The sequence below is a fragment of the Antechinus flavipes genome, chromosome 2, assembly GCF_016432865.1.
Source record: "Antechinus flavipes isolate AdamAnt ecotype Samford, QLD, Australia chromosome 2, AdamAnt_v2, whole genome shotgun sequence".
Classification (NCBI taxonomy): Eukaryota; Metazoa; Chordata; class Mammalia; order Dasyuromorphia; family Dasyuridae; genus Antechinus; species Antechinus flavipes.
In genome coordinates, this window is record NC_067399.1 from 444,532,703 (window position 1) to 444,545,819 (window position 13,117).

Sequence of the window (13,117 nt, forward strand, 5' to 3'; positions counted from 1 at the left end):
CATGTTCATTACATAGAAACTTCTGATTAGCAAAACAATGCATTTCCTTTTTCTCTCTGTGTTTAGTGTCTGTTCTCTGAAGGTTGATATCACTATATTTACTCCATTCTAAGTCTTTTATCAGGGTACAGTGCATTGAATCTAGAGAGCATGTCATCAATATAGTTAAGACTTTATCTGAAATCCTTTCTGTGGACCCCTTTCTGAAAATAATTATGCTTTGTTAAGCAATCTCTGACCAGCAAGTCTATAAGCAACAGTTTTCTTGTCTGAAGTAATTGAATAGCTATTTCCCCCCAGGTTTAAAAAAAAAAAAAAAAACACATTTTTTACTTTCCTTTTTCTGAAAAATTCTAGATTAGATAATTAACTATTTTTCCATCATTGGAGTAAATGAAGATGTGTTTGATTTTGAATCTGGTATATGTATTCAAATGCCTACTACTTCAAGTCAAAAATGTTCCAGTATTTGAGGAAAAAAAAAAAAAAAAAGACAAAAATCTATAAACAAAAGCACAAAGCCACTACAAACAGCACCTTTCACTTGAGGATTTCAAAGCACTTTATAAATGTTGATTTCTAAATCCTCATACAAAACTTGGGAAGAAAAAAATGTGGCAAACATGACCACCACTTTACCAGTAAGGAAACTGAGAATGAGAAGAGATTAACTTTCTTAGTTATTTGAGTTGAGAGTAGCCCTTAATGAGACTTCCCAATAAAATCATAAAAGTTATCTTTTTATTGTAACCATGAGTTCTACTAGTCCTCTCAGTGAATGCACAAGATTTAAAAAGGTCAGAAATCATTAAGTATCAATTTTTAAAATGTTCCCCTTAACTTGTAAGCTAATATGGTTTAATTTTAATCTCTAGCTTGCCATTTTTGCCTTCCTTGAAACTTTGACATTTTTGGGAATAATTATTTGAATGTACCATCTTTTTTATTCACATAAAGATCTTCTAATGTAAGTAGTGATTTCCATGGTATGAGTGGAAAGACTGGAAAGCATCTTAATTAGCTTGCAAGACTAACTTGCAATGTCAGAGTTAGAAAGGATCTCAGAAATCATTCAGTTCTCTTATTTTACAGATAAGATTAAAGCCACAAGAGTTAAAGTGATTTGCCTAAAGTCACACAACTAGCAGAAGAGAACCTGGAGTGAAGTAGTCTGATGCCAAGTCTAATGGTAACTACTGTAGAACGCCATTGAGAATGACTGCCGGCTCTTTAGGGAAGAGTGAGGGAGATCAGGTGATAGGACTTCAGTCTAGAATAAAACACAAAAGACACAGGAAAACCTGAAGATAAATGTCTGGGACTATGTGGTGCAGTCAGCTGAAGACAGGCAAGTAAAAGCTTAAAATGAATTATGTTGGAAATTGAGGAGCATGAACTGTGGCTCTTTAGCAGAAGTCAAGCATGCTTTCCCTAAACCCTTACTATTCTACATGAACACTTTGGGAGCACATGTTGCAAGTCACAGCATTAAATTGGTTTATAGCAGACAGGTGCTTTTCCTGGAGGTAAGGGACATTTTATTCTGTGGTCTTGAACTCTTTCTTTGGAATCCAGAGGCCTCCATACTATTTCTTCTGGAGCCTAATTTTTCTTGAAAAAAATGATCTGGCAATTTTACCCAGACTTGAATTCTATCATTATACACACTATGATGGACATGACATTGGTATGACACTGATGGATTGTGTTGGATATTATGTCAAGAGCATGGATTTGTGAGTAGTAGCTTCCTGCAGAGAACAAAGAACGATTTTTCTCTAGTGTTTATATACATGCAGGTTAATTTATATATGTACATATACAGTACAAATATTCGCTATTACCCTGTAAAATGTACATGCTATGTGCATTTAGTAAATGAATAACCTAGATATTAAGGGGAAAAAAACTCATGCATTAGAAATGAATGTATTTGTACATTGAATGTGACTGAAGGAGAGGCAAAGAGAAGGCCATTGTTGAAGTATCTCACTTGGGCATCTCACTTCCAAAGTGACGACAACCCTTGAAATATGATCACTCCCATAGTTTCTTCATATGTTAACTATAGAGTTTTTACTGGAGAATTTTTTTTTTGGTTCTTTTATTAGAGGTCACATTAAATCCAAACACTGAAATGGAAAAAAATAGTACTAGAAAATTGCAGTGTGGAAAGCATATTCAGGCAAGGTTCACAGAATACATTATGGATATAAAAATTATTCATTATACATGAAGGTCCACTTGCAGAAAAAAGTTGAGTGGAAGATTTAGGATCTTTTCAATAAACTTTTCATATGCGTTAGCCTCTTTAGACAGCTATGACCTAATAGCTGCATAGTTAGCATGGTGAGAGAATCAGGAAGGAAAGCTGAAAGGGAAATCCCAGGGAAGCAGAAAAGATCCACATTCTGCTCATATCCTTGTTATCTCAGTGTATTTAAATATGATTTGATATTTATTTATTGCAGAAAATTTTATCTAAGTACATAAGCAATGAACAAAGTTGTTTGATCTCAGATCCATATACTTAAAATGGTCTTCAATAAAAATGTTATGTGGGTATCAGAGGCCCAGTACGTTGGGTACACACCTTAGGAGAAACCAAAACCAAATAGAAAAATTGGAATCAAGAATAGGTTCATGGAGTCGATAACTGGGTTTAATGGTACTGCCAGCAATCATTGTGGTATCCTAGGACACATTGCCACAATTTTGCATGTAGCCGAAGTGTTATCTTCTAAGTGAAGGCAGTCTTCTGAATCGGGAATGTAATTAGGAGTAGAATTGGTCTGTCTTGAGGAAAAAATGTTTAAATCTGACTAACCTTTCTTTTCTCAGTATGCACTTGGACTTTGGATAGTAATATTATATACATGTAAGTTTCTTACTGCCTTTTTAAAAAAATGTTTAAATTTTTTTACATGAAGATATAGATCCAGTTTTTATAGATGAAACCAGATCTGTTATGCTGAAGGAAAAGAATAATGTGGTATGCTTTTCATATTTTTGATTGTTTTAAGTTTTGATTGTAGAAAAGATTTGTGCTTTGAGTTCTCATTTTTAAAAAGCTTTTTTAAAAAAAATAGATTACTGAAATCTGATCTTTTAGCACTTTTGACTTTTTGTTGTTAGTTGAATGCACTAATAGTTAAGACTACTTCTTTGAGTGCTGCCTCATTTCTAATACTAGTTCCCATAATTCTTACACTTAAGACTCTGATCCTGATTTATTCATAATATGCTTGATTATTTGCACTATTTTCTGAGGATTAAAGAACTCAGCTTAAAGTATCAGAGATCTTTCCTTGGTTTCAAGTAAGTGGGTAGTTATTTTTACTCCTTGCCTGGGATTCTGACCTAGAAATTCAGAACATTTCTCCAGGCTGTGATCCTGGCAAGTGGTAGGCTCATTCATTGAGTGAGCAGATTAGTGGCTAGCATTCCTCTGCCACTCTCCTTTAGTTTCTTGGACATCACTTCTATTATCTTTCTCCTCTGGGTGTCAGAATATAACCTTTCCTTAAGTATGTGAATAATCCCCCTTCTTCATGATAACCAGTCTTGTACCCTATCAGCTTTTCTCTTCCTTCCCTCTTAATGGACCAAAAGAGTTTAGTTGGGGTTAGTAGGCAGTAGTGTTTTATGGTCAACTCAGGTGGTTAGTCCCCAAGGGATAAAAAGAACTTAAGAGAAAGTTTTTATAAAGCACTGCAAAACCCTTGACTCTACAAAAGCTATGTTGCTGTAAAACCAAGTATGACACTTCCTTAATGTATGTTTAATAAGTCCAGATTTTAGTGTATAGTTGGTTAAGTTCTAACTGGACCATGTAGAGCAGAAGGCAGTGTTCAGTAGGGTCACTTCCCTAAAATGGATGTGTGTACTGTTGACAGCTCATTAGATTTCTGCAATGCACTGGTCACCCCACACACACTTTGTGATTTTGTCCAAGCAGAAATGCAAGAAAAGCATTTCAGATGTCATTCATAAGAAATAGGAGACTTTCATTAATAAACAATCATGCAAGAAACTAAAGGAAAGTGGTACCCACCCAGACTTGCATCACTTTCACTCAAATAGCCTCCCTTCTGCAGACCTGTTACTTTTCCAGACTGTGGTAATAAGTGTGACTGCAAGCTCAGCCTCCTTTTATTCCTTTTAAATGCAGAGAACCCATTAGGAACTTTTATTTGATAAAGCTGATGTATACAGATAAATGAATACAAACCCAAGAAATAATATTCTGGAGCATTTATAATAATGAGGTGTGCTTGAGGATAGCAACTGTCTATAAAAAGCTTAACTTTTACTTTCAGAGAGCAGACATTTTAATAAGGTCCCATCCTATTTTCTGTAGTCCATGTGTAATTTGGCAAGTTGCATCCAGGTTGTGGAAAAAATTTTAATAGTGGGGAAATGTAAATAAAGTGGACACATCAGGGGAATTACTTGATTTATTTATGCAGTTATATGTGAAGATTAAAACCCAGTCTTTAACAGTTAATCAGTTTCTGCTCAGATTATATCTTGTAGTCAGGCTAGTCATGTTAAATGAGAAGAAAAAAATACCTAATTTTTATTAGCATTACCACTTTTAATTTTTAAATATAGGTTAATGAGTACTTGACTAGATAAATTGGTTGTTAATTGAAAAAGGGGTCCCAATGCAATGTGACATCCTTAAATGAAGTCTTCTTTATATAGGTTAACAATGATTAGTTTTAGGGATTAGAATTGAGTTTTCCCTCCACTTTATCAATTCAATACATTCCCAGTGCCCTGAGTGAACAATGTAAATTGGTAACTGAATTTAGCTTGCACCTTTTTGTCCTCTTGGCCCAGGTACTCAGAGAGAGCCTTGATTGCCAAAAATAATTACCAAGTAGGAAACTTAATATGGTGTGGAAAGGATGACTGTTGTAAGGACAGAGTTGCTGTGGATTCTTTAACAGACTTTTTTTTTGGTATGCGTGAAAAGACTTGTAGGGAAAATCATTTCTGAAATCAAAGTTTTGTCTGGGCCTGAATATTTTCTTTGCCTGGTCAAAGAGTTAATATTAGGCATTTTCATTAAAATCTGGAAGCATGTCTGCTTCCCAATGGCTTTGGTGGGATCACTGTTCTGGGAGAAGTTCAAAGGCAATCAAGAATAAGTTGTCAGAGGTTTTAATTAAATTTTGTTTGGGTGTAGTTTTTCAAAAAAAAATAATAATAATCGAGTAGGAGAGAGAGGGAGAAAGGAGGAGAGGGAGGAGAGAAGAAATGGTTTGTCTTGGTTACTGCAATGAAAGCCTTTTCATCTTTTTGTTCCCTTTTTAAAAAAGATGAGGCAGGAAAATTTGAATGACTTAAGTAGAATCAACAGGGCCAAAATCTAGGATAAAAGCTGTTCACAATAAATGTGAATTCTCCTCCCCCTCCCAGGCAGAGCCACATTTTTAAGTGTTAACTACTCACATGGTGCCTAAGAACTGTATAATTTATATTTCAAAAAATGGTATCTCTGCTTCCTGTCCATATAACACTATACCATGTTTGCAGTCCGCTGGAAAACAGAGATATATCCTATTATAAATGATAGACTAGAACCAGGAAGAGTGTGGTTTTACACCCCAAATGCTTAACCCGATAATCAGCCCAACTGTTTTCAGGTGAGAATTAAAGAAGAGACACAGTTAATCTTTGGCACATTTGTAGTTCCTGCTTTGTCCACAGGCAAGAGCTTTGTTCGGTCGTGCCAGGAGAAATGGTATGTTATGTGACTGTTATTTAAAAAATGAAAACATGCCAGCATCTCCTCTCCCCCTGTAGATTGTTCATTGAGACTGTTATTAAGCGTACTCTTTGTAAAAACCAGTTGTTTTTGCCAATGACCTACAGGTAATTTCTGAAAATAGCTCGCTTCTTTCTCTCTCCTGCTAATTTGAGTATAAGCACTTTGTTCCTTATATGCTGCAGGAAGAGATTTTGAAAAAAGATTGTAAAGATTTTGCTATTGTAAGACTGACCACTGCTGAGAAATAAACTGGATTTGAAAACAATTCACTTCAGTGGATTTAGCAGTTCAAAAGGGACCTGTTTCTGGTTACTTGTCTAAAGGTAAAGAACTAGCCTTGTGGACTCAATATGTGGATTTCACATATTGTAGAAACAGGCCTTAAGATTCTAGAAGACAGCCAGGGATAGGGTGGGGGGTAGGGTTCAGTGGAAAAACTAGGGGGCTAAGGCACCTGTTAATTTAGCCTTACATGTGAATATAATTTTTTTTAAACTGGGGATAAACATTTTTTAAAAATCTAAAACCTGCCTTAGATTGGGGGTTGTGGTTATTGCTACTGCTTATAGTGGCTCACATGAGTGCAAAATTTACCTACAGTTGGTCTCAAGGGCTAGCACTCCTTATAGCACTACTGCTCCTTCTAAGAAGTACATTGTGTTATTTCCCTAAATCTTGTATATGTGGACTTGATGTAAGGAGGGAAAAAGAAAAATTGTTTGTATAGTTTGAAATGGTTCTAAATGGTACTTCAAATCTTGATTAATCCTAAATAAAATACATAAAACCATTATCTCACATTCACAGATTTTTTTCTACGAAGGGCATCTGAATTTATAGGTAAGGTGGGTTATCAGCAAATGATCCAACTCAACTTGTATCAACTGTTGTTCTGGTTTCTATGTGTAGTTGCAATATTTGACTTCCGCCAGAGATTTTGAATTCTTAAATAAACTAAGCCAAACTGTACCAAGCCCATTAATGGTAAAATGTCACTGACATGGAATAATGCATAAGGAATCTGAAGGGGCCCTTGATTCAGTCCCAACTGCCTCCATGTACATTTCAGCAGCAGCAGCCTAGGCAGCTTTTGCTAATTCCTATAGTTCGATTTTCTTTTTTTAAAGCGGAGAGTAAAAGCCTGTCCAAACATCATCTGTTAGATGATGCACGTCTACAAAGGAAAGCCTCTATTCCAGATATAACCTAGTTCTCTCATGCCAAGCTGAGTTGCCTTAATCACAACTAGATGTGAAATTGCTGCTTTTGTTGAAAGAGCAGAGAAAAAAAGCCTGAGTATGTACAGAAGAGTCCTGATCCTTGCTGTTTAATTCCCTGAGGCCAGGGTCAGAACGGCTTTACTTTATTCCTCTTACTATTGGTGCTGCAAAGGAAGGTCTTCCCTGCCCACCTCCAAACCCTCGTGAACCATAGTTCACACCTCACTGCTGAAGAAGCTGCAACCAAATTAGTCTTGAATAAATACAGCAGTTGAAAGGGGAATAATATAACCATCCCAGAACCAGTCTTTTCTGTTATCCCAGGAGTCTGGTTGTGAGAATGTGAGAATTCCCCCGCTTCAGGGAATGGATCCTCCTGAAAAGTGACCAAAGGGTCTGCTGAATTGGCTGAATGAGTTCAAGTTGAGGATATGAGTTTAGAGCAGGATTGTAGATGTGTCCCATGTCTCTGTGCTCAGTTGGACCTCTTAATTTTGCTAACCATATTCACCTGAAGTAAAAGGAGGCTATTACTGAATGGAAAGTTTTAAAATTTTAACTTAGAATCAAGATTATTTTCTCTTTAGAAACATCACATTCTACTAAAAGACAAGTCACACAAATTCAACCATTACTTGAGAGGCTCAAAGAAATGACTTCATCTCATCCCTTTGACAAAATATATACTATAAAGTTTGCTAATAAACTGAGGTATTTATTCATAAAAACTAAACTTGTCAGAATAAATGAACAAAGTACATTTTGTAATGAAGTAGACTTGACAATGGTATGCACCACTGTCCATCCTCGCCATTTACTAATCAGAAAAAGCTCTCGTGGCATCAAAGATGTTACCATTTTTCTAATATTAAAAACCAAAATAATAATAGAATGGAAACCCAGAATCAAGGAATTTAAAAAACCCAACAGAATTGGAAACAGACTCCTACACAGTAATGCGTACATACTTCAAGGCTGCCATGAGGTGGCCTGGGCTGCCTTTTTTATGGGAACAATGGGAGGGATCACTTTGCCTGATGCCTAGTCATTTAATGCCCTCCAGGAGAAAACAAATGAAAAGTTTTTTTGTTTCAGTCCCACCTATGAATAACAGAGAGTCCTCTTCCCCTTTGGGTGGACTAGACCATATGTTTCCAATAGAGCCCAGGAGGAAAATCCTGGGAGGGCTGATGGATGGACATTCAACCAGGTCCTTCCTCATGCTTTTGGCTCGGTGACCTTTAAGTACCCCAATAACATCTTTCCCAAATCTCTGCAAAATAATGCCTCTCACAGGCACCACAGGTTAATGGAAGTCCTTTTTTGGGGGGTCAATCTCCTTTTGGAGAAGAACAAGGTAATGATGGCATGAAGAACAAACTGAGCCATATACTTTCTAAGTTCCAATGAAACACTTATAAAACAAGTTTTTTTTTTTGTTTTTGTTTTTGTTTTTAATGCTCCTTTAGGCATTCTATATAGCTTGGAGTTCAAATTGTTTTTCTTTATGGTAATTTTTATTCCACCTGCAGTTGATTAACAAAAACATCATCTTCCTGGACAGATTTAGTTTCTCTTTAGATATTCTTATTCCTGGGGAACACGTATGCCTTGAGCTTTAGGAATTCATCCTACAGTGACTATCTGAAGTCTTGCCTAGGCTTATATGTAAACTGCTGAAACACGAGATTGAGATGGGAGATAGTTTATATGAAATACTTGCTCAGCAGCAGTCTAGCCAGAGATAGGTCTGCTTTCAGAGCAGCTTGGGGCCTTTTAAGGACAGGGTTCAGGGGGAACAGGAGAGATAAGAGTTTATTAAATTTCTTTACAACCTGACAGAAGATAGACCTCCTGGGTTGCTGGCCTTATGGGAATAGCTTGTATGAATGGAAGTTTTGAAATAAGAAATTGGAACCTTCCCTGCTTAACTGCCTTCTCTCCCTACCACTTTAAGGGGAATGATAGACACAGTCAGGCAAAAAGAAGCTGTAGTATAGACAAATCTTTTGACAATATAGGATGTCCCCAAAATCTTAGTGCCATTGTAAGCTACTAAAACTTTAATTTTAATTTACTAAACTTGCTTCAGTAATTTACAACAGCACTAAGACTTTTAGGACACCCTATATTTCCAATTTATCTGGTAACATCTTTGCTTACTGCCAAAAGCTCATTATAGGTGACTAAGTGCTAATAGCTTCCCAGTTCTGCCCTTGCCTCCATAAAGAATACACCAATGGGGGGGAGGGGGCGGAATCACCTGAAGCCTTTTCATTTGGTAGTCGGGGTCCTGAGGACCCAAAATTGGGGGTGAGAGGTTTGCCTGTGCTGAAAGAAGGTGGCTGAGGACCGAGCCTCCTCTGAGCTCCTGCCCCAGGGCAAGCATCTATTTTCTCACACCCAGGATATGAGACACCAGTTGTAGGCCTACAGTGTCTCTTCTCCCCACCCAAGTTAGCCTGTCAGGTCTGAGGGAAGGCTTTCCCCTTGGGGAAAGAAAGTCAGTCATTCCAAATAGATAACAAAAACCACAGTATCCAAGCTTCTAGTTCAGCCTCATAGATGCCTTCCTGGCCATTCAACATCAGACATAGGGATTTCCCAATGTTCTCTGTTGCTCTTGATGAATATAACTTCAAATTCCCTTTTCAAGCCTAAAAAACTTAAGAATCCTAAAATGTGGCCCCTTTCCCTTAAAAAAATTTTTTTGAGTCAGCTATTATCCCCAGCCTCTTCACTGACACTGCCTAAGTGTCACTTCTCAAAGGCCCACCAACCAGCCACCTCTGAGCATCTCAGCTGGCCCTCAGCTCAGCTCAGGAGGCTGCACATGGGTGGTTGGCAGGGGTCTTTTTTTTTTTTAAATGCCACCTGCTTTAAGGGTTTACTTGTGATAACAGGAACAGTATTGGGAAGGGAGGGGGGTAAATAACTTAGTTACAATACAATTTAGAAGAAAAAATAATACTGCTGTTTGTAACATGTTTTAACTTCAGGAGAGCATTCCATCCTGAAAGAGGGTTAGTGTTCCAGGGCCACACTGCTATGTCTGCAATACTGCCTTTCTTGTCCCACTCCCCAAGTAAAATATTCAGCACAGATGCCCCTGTGGGGTTTCAGGTCTCACTAACAAGGCAACCATCAAGTTGGGTCTGGATCGGTCAGGGGACAAACCACTCAGGAACATTAGCCCTCTCATGCTGTTCGTTTGTGGTTTTAAAGCTACAGGAGGATGTAAACTTTGTTCTTGGGGGTCTTTGTGGGTCCCTTCAGGAACCAGCAAAGTCAGCAGTCAGCCCCTCGGCCAGTCTCGGGAATCTGTCCGTGCTCCTCAGAGCCCCAGGAGCTCTGTTGGGGGCAAAGGTGACTGACCTGCCCACGCTCCCTGTGAGCGAGGGAGCCGGGACAAGGGCCCTGTCCTTTCCAGGAGAGGTGAGATGAGAGCACCAGTCTCTGGGGGGCCGAGACAAGATTTTGTGCTCAATGCCAGGCATGGTATAGTCTTCTTGCCTTTACCATGGACAAGAGTGAACAGACTCACGACAGTACAACAGCTGAACAATGGCTTGGTGTTTGTGTGACGGATCTCTGCCGGAACATCGGACAGAGAACCCAGGAGGGCTGCCTGCAGGAAGGGCCAGTTCACAGAATTCCACGAGGCATCTGCTGCTCAAACCCGCCTAATTCTCAAAGGCCGGTGCGGTGAAGTCTAGAGGCGGTTGTCTCCATTGATACGAGTTCTCCGAAGTGCCCTGGAAGAGAGAAGCGGTGGTTCTGATTGGGGCACAGGGCCCAAGGGAAAGCTGCCCACTAGGACCTGCTAAGGATGGAGGTGTGAGACGACAAGTCATTCCCAGAAAAAAAGGCACAAATCCCAGAGCGGAGTCCCATGTGAGGCTTGGGCCCAAACCCTGAGCGGTACTGTAGGAGCAGGGACACTCGATTCTGCCTCAGAATCTAAGCAAGGTGGCCCAAGCAAGTGATATAAGGTGTAAGGGCGGTCTGAGCCACATGCAACTGAGCACTGTGCCTAAGTACACAGCAGGTGCTTAATAAATGCTTGTTGGCCTGACTCAATGATCCTAAAAGGCTCTTGTAGGGAGACCACAAGCTTGACTTATGAAACCCACCGAGGGGGTGCTCTGCCATAAATAATACAGTCATCAGGCAAGGCTGTTCCAACTGGCTGATTATTTGAACAACAGATTCACCATCACAGCCTCTCCCATCACCTTAAGCTCTGGTCTCAGGCTTTTTTATGAATATAAACAGTGAGTGCAAGCAAACGGGTGTATACCCTGGGACAAGTCAGTTTGGGCAAAAAGGGCTACGTATCCTGGCATCCAGCCTGCCTCGAATGGAATCTGGGTTAAGGGCTGCCCCTGAACGCTGAAGCTGCATGAGGCTGCCTTGGCTCACGCTTTTGCTCCAAGCCTTTGCAAATGGGGAAAGAACCTGTTGGGAAATGGGGAACCAGAAAATCCAGGCCAGTCCCGAGTGCCCTGGCTGCATTCCTGCTTCTCCCTCCCAGCCCGAGAGGAGGGAGTGGGAAACCAGAAGCAGACGCTGCCGTCACCTTCGTTCCCGGCTGTCAAAGTGGTCTGCTAGGTGCTCCTGGGAGATGCGGAAGTCCTCGAAGGGCTGCTGGTAGCGAGCTTCAAAGGAGCCCTCCCGGGCTCGGCCGTGGAGCAGCTGGCCAGAAGATTCGGAGCCCCGTTCTCGGAACGACGAGCTGCCAAAGGGACTGATCTCCCCGTTCTCCTGCTTTAGGAAGAAGCCCCCCACACAACCTGCTTCAGCCTCTGCAGGTCCCAGGACAGAGCCTCCCCCCCAGTCTCCTCTATAGAGCCAGAGCATGTGCTCAGGCCAGGCTCTCCCCGCCCCGCTCTGGAGCCTTCTCTTCCTTCCTTCTGACACCACCTGGGTCTTTAAGGTCCCTTCTGCAGCTCAGGTGGGCAGCAAGTACCTTGGCAGGAAATATATCTATTTTGATAAGCAGAGAGGCCAACTCCAAGTCCTCACTGTAGTTATTCTTCAAAGGCACCGCTCTGTATCCTGAAACCAAGAGACCCCCAAGCCGTGTGCGAGTTTGCCCGAGGCAGCGTGCTCCCGCGGCCTGGGCCTGCCTTCCTCCCGCGGCCCTCCCTCCCACGGAGCTGGGCGGCCGGCTCCGTCCGAGCCTGAGCCACTGGAGAAAGGATCCCCTCATGCTCCCCCTCCCATGACCCTCTGTCTGACTCTCCCCCGCAACTTCAGCTTGGTTGTCAGAGGGTTAATTCCTCTGACAGTGTCCATGACGTCACAGACGCCAGCCCTCTCACGGGTACAGCTCACACTTACAAGGCACCCCCAGCGTTAATACTGATGCTACCCTTAGGTAAGCATGCGAAAAGAGCTGTCAATAAATAAGAGTCAAACACGAGCCAACTCCTGAGGGCACAGGGCTAGGTGACGACCCAAAAGGATGAGACGGGAGCTCAGGCTTCGTAATGAAGACAAATGGGGAGGCGTTTGGGGGTCAGAGGGCGTTCCCAGAACCACAGCTCAGCACGGTGACGCCCACTCGGCCTGGCCGGTCCACCCCCGGAGGTGGGCGTTAGTGACAGAAGTTATGTGGGCACCACCCCTCGCTGTGGCCTGGGAGGTTCCCCTAAAGAGCAGAAAGGAGCTAAGCCATGGTTTCCAAAACCAAGTGGGCTAAATGACGATCCTTGTGACTTGGTCATCAAAAGAGAGAAAAGGGAACCTTACAGCTGGTTGAAGGCTCCCCTCACCCCCCACCCCCAGCTCTTACCTGTCTTTAGGCCTTTCACCAGGAAGGTGGCCTGAGCCAAGAAATTCTGGTCACTGAACATATCTTCTTCATATACCACAAAGCGCAGGAAAGCAAACTCGGGGTTGCTGATCTGGAAGTGGAAGGGCTTTGCCGGCCAAACGGGGTTCAGACCATTGTCCACTGTAAAGCAGAAAAGGCAGGAGGGTAATCCGCGTCTCAGTCTGGCTTCTGGGGCACCCCTCCCCCAGTCCCTTGAACCCCACTACATGGGAGAGGCAGACAGGATGTTGGAGGAAAAGGTCAGAGAGCTGAGAGATTCAGGTCACTTAGTAACCCCTT

The 13,117-nt window shown here is 41.4% G+C and overlaps 1 protein-coding gene across 3 annotated transcripts in view; it reads right to left on the minus strand.

Annotated features, from left to right (window-relative positions):
* Positions 1 to 7,693: 7,693 nt before the first annotated feature.
* Positions 7,694 to 13,117, minus strand: part of PLCG1 (phospholipase C gamma 1) — a 63,664-nt gene continuing 58,240 nt past the window's right edge. For 2 of the 3 annotated variants that reach the window (XM_051979296.1, XM_051979295.1), the window contains 4 exons: positions 12,797 to 12,958; positions 11,969 to 12,057; positions 11,579 to 11,766; positions 7,694 to 10,754 (listed from right to left, as the gene is read on the minus strand). In XM_051979296.1, coding sequence (XP_051835256.1) covers positions 10,712 to 10,754; positions 11,579 to 11,766; positions 11,969 to 12,057; positions 12,797 to 12,958 — 482 coding nt within the window. In that variant the 3' untranslated portion in view covers positions 7,694 to 10,711. The remainder of the gene's footprint in view (positions 10,755 to 11,578; positions 11,767 to 11,968; positions 12,058 to 12,796; positions 12,959 to 13,117) is intronic. The other variant, XM_051979297.1, reaches the window with a different exon arrangement.